Genomic DNA, 9293 nt, shown 5'->3' on the forward strand with positions numbered 1-9293 from the left:
CACACAAACACCGTGCACAAAGTTATTGAAGGGATCGTATAGGTTTGGTTGAGAACTAACTTCAGGTTGCTGACATTTTTTTTTTTTGGTGAGATAATGAGAAACCTCTTATGAAATATGAAAGAGCTCGTAATTCCGAGAGGGATTCAACGTTTATTTGATGAAAACTGGTTTTGAAATGGCTGAGACATCCAAAGTAGAGCAATCGTCATAAAAAGTGGCCCACTTTTATTAGGATCACTTTGTTTCACTTTCTTTTTGGATGTCTCAGCCATTCCAAAACCGATTTTCATCTAATAAACTTCCTCATCCCCACCAATACTATACCATTCCTTTAAAGTAGTAAATGAAAAGAATTAACCACTTCCCTACCGGACTTTTAAATTCTCATAGGCTTTGTACAGACCTCTCAGGTTCCTCAGTCAGTGGATTAAATTAGCTGTGATCTCCAATCTATTCCTGTCAGCTCTTTTTCTTTACAAACAGATGGACAAAAGAGTGGGGAAGCATTAGATATTAAAATGCATGATTTACCTTTTGCAGATGTAACAAAAACCCAGTATTAGTGCTTCAAAATAGTTCTGTAATATGAATTAGGGGTAGAATCAACCAGTGTAAAAATTTGAATTAGTACAGTTGATGATAAGCATTGTTAAATGTACAAAATGTGAAAAATAGTTATAATGAAAAATGTTTCCAGACTAAACCATATACAGTTATGGTTTATTGAGAAAAATAGTGATATCACCTTTTATTTTAGGCTTTATTGCAAAAATTTTATATGGTAGGATGTTTTGTGATACAACTGACCTACACATAATGCATCAAATGTGATATCTTGAACATTCTTTAAATCACTGCTCCCAAAGGTAAACAGGATCTTTAAAATTCTCTGAGAATTTGCACTTTATTTCTCAGCATTGTTTACCTTTTTTCCATTCTAGGATTCATCATGTTTGTCCTGTCTCTTCAGAAGAAGCAGTACCTTGTGCAATTCACCTTGGTAAGTCAAGTTAAGCTTCTCAGTTAAAACGGGTTATTGAGAGTGTGGTCCGTGTTTCCTAACATTGGAAATGAGGTTGTTTTCCTGTGCGTGTATGTATTTCCCCTTGCTGTAGTGTAACTGCAGACCTGTCAACTTCCAGTGTAAATCGTATGCTCTGATTTTGTCATTTGTATGGATTAAAATGTATTCTCACGTGTTTGTTTGTTGTCAGTGCTCCATGCAGAGAGATGTGCAACTACAGTCAACCTCGCCTAAGTCGAATCTATTTGGACTGAAGAAATAGCTTCGACTTCGAGAAAATTTGACTTATGACTATGAGGGATTAAAATCAATAGAATATAAAGAGAAGAGGACTTCGAAAGACCTTCGACGTAGGCAATAATTCAACTTATGCGAGGTCAACTTAAGCAAGGTTGACTGTAAGACTGTAAATGTTGTTCACTGATGTCTTAAGATAAAATCATTTACTCCTTCTGTCTCGAGAATAAGGGAATTCTTTTTTTTTTTTCTAAATCCGTTCAGCTATTTCAGGAGAAAGGTGGATGTAGGTCAAACTACTCATGTCAAATGATCATTGATCTCCCAACCGTTAATCCGTCGAGGACGGTTTCATTTTGCTACAACATGCATTTTCCATAGACACCTGCCTGAGAATACTCAGGACTCATTCTCAACGAGTTAATCACCAGATTACTGTTGCATTAAAGACCCAGTAGCCTGGAAAAACATTGGTGGTCCAATTGAATTGATCTTCATGTGTTGCCCATCGGGGTACATTCGAAAACCACAAATAGTTCCTTCAGCAAATTGTGCATTGAAGCATACGCTCATTGGTAGTTGTCGACTCCAGTCGAGCTCCTTCGTCTGTGTTTACTTGCATAGAGATCGGTGATAAGGCTGTTCACAATCTTTACAGGGATTCTTGATTGTATCCGAGCCAGGTCTGCCTTCCCACTCCATTACTAAGTCTTTAAACTTTGTTTAAAGCCAAGCCAAACTGAAGTAAAAAGAGACAACAAGATATGATGGCTGAATTCTTCTAGTTCAGATGTCACTTTACCTCTGATGTGAATCAGTGGTAGTCATGTGAGTGCAAAGAAGACATAGATGAATGAAATCAAAGTTGCAATTGGTCTCCCACTTCATATGTTAGGAGTGAGTCTTGAATCTCAAGTAAATATTATGACCTGATGACCATTGTGTTTTTTCCCCTCCCAGTTTGGCTGGACCCACATAGCTCTGCTGATGGTCAATCAGTCAAACCTCATTGTCCAAACTCTGTGTTTTTTCCCCTCCCAGTTTGGCTTGACCCACATAGCTCTGCTGATGGTCAATCAGTCAAACCTCATTGTCCAAACTCTGTGTTTTTTCCCCTCCCAGTTTGGCTGGACCCACATAGCTCTGCTGATAGTAGTCACTCAGTCCAACCTCATTGTCCAGACTCTGTTTGAAGGGATGATCTGGTTCCTTGTGTCCACTACCTGCGTCATCTGTAATGACATCATGGCGTACATGTTTGGTAAGCACCACCCCACCTGATTTTCACTGGATAAAATAGGCCCTCAAAAAAAAAAAAAAAAAAATCATTTGATAATCCTAAATCCTGACATTGTATATAACCCTCATATTCCTTCCAACATGTTCAACTATTGTTCCAAAGAATTCAGTAGTAGAGCTTATCAGCTTTACCATGTTAATTGTGTCAGACATTGTTCGACCTCTGGTAATCTGATAAAAAGTGGAGTCAGTATTTGTGATTCTTGAATGCATTTTTGGATATAGATAGTTTCTTTGCTGTGTTGTGCCCAGTACTGAGTTCAACTGAGCGAATAAGATTAACAGCTCCATTATGCATGGCAGTGTTTTGATAAAAACAAACAAGTTAATTCACAGGAAATATATTAGGGACTGTATATGGCAAGTGGCCGCTCTAGGCAGGTGGCTGCTAAGGCAGGTTTGGCTGTACATTGCTGTTTGATAATGGAGAACTCAGCTAGAATGCCTATATATGCAGATATCTTGGTGTCCATTTGTCCTTTTTTTTGACATTTTGTTCATGTGTTCTGTGTTTGCAGGTTTCTTCTTTGGCAGAACATCACTGATCAAGCTCTCACCCAAGAAGACGTGGGAGGGTTTTATTGGTGCTCTGTTTTCAACTGTCATCTATGGCTTCTTTGTGAGTTGTTTTCTGATTCCTTTAATACTTTTAAGTTTTGAGATAATACTTCAGAGCTAACTCTCTTGGATATGAAGACAGAGAAATCTCTGTATAAAAACAATGTCATGATGTGTGCTGTCTACTAAGAATGTTCCTTGCCAGTTTGATTTATTTAACAATTGCATAACATATTAAGCTGCAAATTAGTTTGCAGAACTTACTTCAATATCATGTTTCCCAAGTTTTGATAGGGCCATGAAAAATAATGGCTGTGTGCTGATTTCCTTCCATTTTCCGAATTTTCAACGCGAGATTGTAATTGCTCGTAGAGTTACGTGACAAATTAAATCAGCCTGCTCTACCTATTTGGCAGTGAGAAATGACATTAGTGTAAAGTTTGATTTGTCAACTCAAGCTATGTATTTGTAATAATCACTGTCTGCACCATTCATTACAGTGAAGAACTGCCGCTGTTGACTCAGAGTATTTTATTTTGTTTAAATCTGGGTCTTAGCTCACCCTGTTTGCCAAGTGGATGTAGATAGAGTAGTGGTAAATGTAACCCAATCTGTTTGATCTTTCCTCCTCTCCATCCAGCTGGCTCGCTTTCTGGCTCAGTTTGAGTTCTTTGTTTGTCCAGCTGAAGTAAGTACTGTAGTGATCTGATTTTTCTGTTTTAAAAAAAAATGAATAAAATGATTTGAGCTGTTGGGCAATTATGGTATACAAAAACTATGTATGTTCTGAGGAAAGAGTATTCGTCGCTGGGGCGATAATACCTCGTATCTACAAAATGTCAAATGTTCAGGAGAGCCAAAAAACATGGCGGCCAAAGCACTGTGGCGAATGGGATAGCCTTTCCTTTGACATGCCGTGGTGGCTTCATTTTTGGAGTAAGACAGTTGGGATTTGGACAGGACATCACTTAACCCATTATTTGACCATTAATCAAAAAAACTCATTTTCACCAAAATTGCAGATACAAGGTCTTATCACCCCAGCGACGATATGATATGACGCAGACGCTCTAGTCCTTGAAACTGCTTAATGCGCATCTCATTTGTGACTGTTTGTAAGGTTTCATATTGTTTGCAGTGTACACCAAGTATTTGCTACATTTTTGAAAGAATAGAAAGGGAAGTCATAGGTTCTTTTCGACTTCTTGTACTATTTGTGCTGCAGTATTTTATTGTCAAATCAAAGCAAGCACCTACCTTTATGTCCCTACGGTGGTAATGAAGTGAATGTGTCCAAAGTAATATATCATATATTCTTTGATTTATACCTTAAAGACATAAATTCAGGGCGAAATCTTGGTATTGAGCTTTGTTGAGAGGTTAGTTCCAAATTGAAAACTTAAGCTGTCAGACTTGATTTATAGTGAATTATACCTTGTTGTGATATTTTAGGGTAGTTAACTTGTAATATTTTCTGTTTTTGGTTCTTAAAATCACATCCCTAAATACACACATGTTTGCATGTGGAAGCATATCAAATGACTGTAATGATATAGATCAGTCCTTTGAGTCTAATCACTTGATATTTGCTGACCTTTTAACCTTTGACCTTCCAGTATGACCAAGAGAACATGGTGTTTGTAATGAGCTGTGAGCCCAGCTCCACATTCCAAGTGAGGGAGTACACTCTACCTGGCTTCATGCAGAATGGTTTGAGTCTGGTGAGTTTCATTGGTCAGCCACTTGATGTCGTAGATTTGATAATCGCCATAGCAACTATTCATTTCTCTTCTAGTGTAATATATACACATTTCATGAAAGCTGCAAGCAATCAATTTGTTGATTTTATGTGTACACTGTATATCTTAATAGTAAGAGCGGAAATGTATGTACAGCGAGTCTTTGTGAATCATTATGATGTTGTTTGTGTATATAGATGAGGTTACATCATCCAGGCATGATCTCTGGAATCCAATGAGAAAAAAATTTACAGTTTATTTATATTTCACAGATGCATGAAAGAAGATACTCAATAACATATTATGCACATGTGTTTGTCAAAGGAAGAAATGTCCAGCAAACAACTCACATGACAAGTGCAGTACAGTCACAGAGGAATGTGAATTTTTGTACCATGGTTTTCAGCATGGTCATGTAACTTGATCAAAATTATGCTTCTAGCTGCATTATCAAGTATATCTCGGAAACAGCAGTCAAACATTCCCCACATGAGCTGGGCAAACTTTGTTGTTGTTGTTGAAAGTACTGCTTCATCTTCGTAATTACAATGTATGTATAAGCTTCATTGTGTCATATCATATATGATCAAGTCTCTTGCAAGTAGCCAAAAATTAGGTTTCTCTCAGTTGTCATAGGTGCTGTGTTTGAAAGCCTGAGGAAACATCCTTAGTGCTAATGTAATACACAAGAGATTCACATGTAAATCATAAGTTGGGCTCTATTAATGAAGAGGCATTGCCAGTGAAGACTGCAAACCATAAGATCACACCCCCCTCTAATCTCTGCTTTACCCCCATGGACTGTTCCCCCCTAGATTGGTCTGCACTGGGAGACAGTCAACCTGATGCCGTGCCAGCTCCATGCCCTCATCATAGCCCTCTTTGCCTCCCTAGTCAGTCCCTTTGGAGGATTCTTTGCCAGTGGCTTCAAGAGAGCTTTCAAAATCAAGGTAAGAAGGTCTATGAGCATGAGGAATCATGGTTTGGTGATGCTGACACAATCACTTCATACATGAACACAAATTTATTATGAATACAGTGGACTCCTGTTATAACAAAGTCCTCGGGATGGGCAGTTTTCTTTTGTTTAACGAAATTTCATTGTAACAGAACAAGTAAACAATAGAAAACAAAGAGTGGATAATTTTGCGACCTGAATTTTATTTCGTTGTATCGGGAATTTCGTTATAACCATGTTTGTTATACCGGGAGAGCATTGTATAGAGAAATCTATGACTCTGTATGAAACTTTGCATGACATGCTCAAATACCTTTTCTAATGATGAGAAGTTGGATATTGTAATTAATACAGATCTGACTGGATGTATAGCTGAATAGTATGATCAATAAATGTATCAATGGATGTCAGGTCAAATTAGTGTGACATTTTGATGTCATTTTAAGCTGTGGTATAAATGCACATGGCATGATCAAGTCCTCAAAACAGCTTCAGACAGAGGTATGACATTTTCTCTGCATTTACTTACATATTTACTCCTCTCCATGCATGTTCATATGCATGTAGTTGAAATCTCTGTACAAGTGAAGAGTAAAGAAAGGAGAGTTATGATCCTATACTATGAAATGTTATCTTGACATTTTTCACACTAAACCTTTTCATTTGTACCGATTAAAAATCATATGTCAATGCACATGAAACATGCTGTACACTCAACTTTAACTAGGAATGGTTCTATGTATGTTCAAGTTTGGACCATAGCAGTGTGATAGATTCAGTGTTTCGTGCAGCCTCAACCTTTATCTTTCATCAATTCTTTCAAACACAGATCTGTCAGGTAGGTTTACAACCCATGACTGATTGCTATTTAGCTACTAGGAGGTCGAGGTTTGAGTCCAAGTTGAGTATTATGTGCAAGATTTTTATCATGGCTACTACTGAAACACTGAATAATCAGTGCCTTTTTTAGTTGACAAAGGGCAATTTGTCAATCAGTTGTAATTTTCTTTTCATTTTGCTCAGGACTTTGGAGATGTGTTTCCAGGGCATGGTGGTATCATGGACAGATTTGACTGTCAGTTCCTCATGGCATCATTCCTCTACGTTTACATCCAGACGTTCCTCAAGTGAGTAGACAAAGTGGGCGTGACCACACACTAGCCGCAGTCACACTTGCAAAAATTTTGTGAAGTTCCCAAAGTTTTGCCAGTGTGATTGCAAACTTCCCAAAAACTTCTTGCAGAACTTCTCACAAAAATGTCCACTCAATGTAGGGAAATTTCCCGAACTCCCAGAAATCTTCTCAAAGTTTGTGAAGTCTGAACGCTTGCAGCTGAAACTTCGTGCAGTTTGTCATATGACCAGCCTGTTTGTGATGCTTCTGAAGCACTCATTTGGATGTTAATGTGTGCATTGTCGAACAATCACAAGCTGTAAAGACAGGGCACGCTTTCTTCTTTGTTGCACATGCGCACCAGTGACCCTGACTTTAAGAACGGAAAATTTGAGAAGTTTGGCTGCGCTTGTGAATGGATGAGCAAACTTCGCAACGACTTCTGTTTTGCCAGTGTGATTGTGGCTAATGAGTGGTTCTGTCCTGCTATCAGAAGACACTCTCCTAATATATGGAGAGATTGGTGACCGACCCCATACAATGCTGCAGACCTGTAGATAATTCAGCCATTTCTAAGATAACACAGATATGACACAGAATCCAGACAGGGTCTTTGCTGTCAAAAAGTCTGTTACAAAATTTAAACTAAAGTTTTTGCAGATAGAGATTTATAGATCACTGATATTCTTTTTAGACATATAGTTATGAGCTATCATGGCCCCATCATTTCATCTATTTCTTTTATTTAACAACAAAAAAGAAGAAATATATATTTGTTTTTATTCTAGGGGGTATGGGAATTATCTTTGATACATCACATAACAAGGCTCCACACAAGTTTCTTGGGAGTGGCCCATTTTAGCAACCAAATCATAAAATTTCATTTGTTTGGTGGCCCAACAAGTGACATTTGACGCCACCAAAATTTATCAATTCTTAGATAATGGTGGCCTGACATCTATTTCTAGTGGCCCGGGGCCACCAGGCCACTGCTAATGTTGAGCCTTACATACACCCATGTTTTGTTACTCATGACAGCTTATCATTAAAGAGTGTTTTGGGATAAAATAGTTATTTAATAATGTTATGCATTCTATCATCATGGCTCTTGTTATTATCGGTATTGTTACTCATGTTGTCTTCGTTTTCAGAACTGCCAACCCGCAGAAACTCACCCAACAGATTCTGCAGCTCTCCCCAGATGAGCAGCTCAACATCTTCAACCAGCTGCAAGAACAGTTACAGAAGAGAGGTCTCCTGCAGGGCTGAAAGGCAGGGCTGTCCTGCTAGCTGTAAGGCAGCAACCACGGGAGGAGCAGCAAAGTCTGTGAAAAGGTCAAAGGTGACGGGTCAAAGGTGCACAAGCTGTGTCAGTGGGTACTCCACAAGTAGACTAGTCTAGATCTATGTGTGTTGTCCAAGAGCAAAAGATGACTGTCAACGGATGTGGGAATGTGTAAATATAATATGTCTGATGCCACTAAGATAAAAGTACTGTGCATGCCAGAGCCTGTGCTGTAGAAGTAGAGGTTCTGCCAGAGTTATATTACAGATGTATCAATGTGTACTTGAAGCCATGTACATGTTTTTGCAAAGCTATATTACGCAAGCCTTCACGACAGGATGGTCAAGTGTGTTTGGTGGAAAACGTGACGTAGTTGTTGAAGCTACTCAGTATTAACCGTGCCAGGTGGAAAACGTTGTGGTGCCCCAGCCGCAACGAACTATCGTCCAAACAACATTAGGGACATCAAACAGCAACATGTCTCTTGGTGCAATATGGGTGTTGAATTGTGTGAGAATGGCCTCTTTGAACAGCGAGTCAATAAACTCATTATGGATCTTTTCTTTTTTTCTTTTTCTTTCTATTTTTTAATCAGCTAAAAATGTTGTTTGATGTCACTTGCTCAGAAATCCACTTGGATTTTGTGTTTACACTTGCTATGTAGCCCTAATAACTACTTGGTATTGCAGAAAGCAATAAGTGAGTGAAATAGTGATGTAGCAATGTGTTGTTACCCATCAATGCACCTGTCATTCCTTAAAGCACTTATTTAGGGTCTCCCATTAAAAAAAATAAAAATAGATAAATAAATAAAAAGGCCATCTCAAAAGAACAGACCAATTTCCCACTTCAGTTATCTTTCATTCTAGTCATGCTTGTGGAATTATGATTAGGAAAGTTTGAGTTTCTGAAGTTATGGTAATTATTTTAATTTAATTTTCAGGATTTCTTTGTCACCACTCAGGGTTTAATTTACTTTACAGGCTGTTATTCACGATTTTCACAGTATGTACAGTGTACTGCCATAATATATGTATTGGTTTCTTATTCATTCACAGGTCTGTTTGTTTATTTCT

At 38.2% G+C, this 9293-nt stretch overlaps 1 protein-coding gene across 1 annotated transcript in view; it reads left to right on the forward strand.

Moving 5' to 3' along the window:
• The window catches only part of LOC139729605 (phosphatidate cytidylyltransferase 2-like), a 33007-nt gene extending 24240 nt beyond the window's left edge, over window positions 1-8767 (forward strand). Inside the window, exons 6-13 of the mRNA XM_071640533.1 lie at window positions 945-1003; window positions 2387-2525; window positions 3082-3182; window positions 3762-3809; window positions 4738-4842; window positions 5676-5810; window positions 6842-6945; window positions 8084-8767. Coding sequence (XP_071496634.1) covers window positions 945-1003; window positions 2387-2525; window positions 3082-3182; window positions 3762-3809; window positions 4738-4842; window positions 5676-5810; window positions 6842-6945; window positions 8084-8201 — 809 coding nt within the window. The 3' untranslated portion in view covers window positions 8202-8767. The remainder of the gene's footprint in view (window positions 1-944; window positions 1004-2386; window positions 2526-3081; window positions 3183-3761; window positions 3810-4737; window positions 4843-5675; window positions 5811-6841; window positions 6946-8083) is intronic.
• Window positions 8768-9293: the final 526 nt, after the last annotated feature.

The sequence above is a fragment of the Diadema antillarum genome, unplaced genomic scaffold (assembly GCF_040938485.1).
Source record: "Diadema antillarum isolate AM-2024a unplaced genomic scaffold, OU_Dant_1.0 seq00000248_RagTag, whole genome shotgun sequence".
Lineage (NCBI taxonomy): Eukaryota > Metazoa > Echinodermata > Echinoidea > Diadematoida > Diadematidae > Diadema > Diadema antillarum.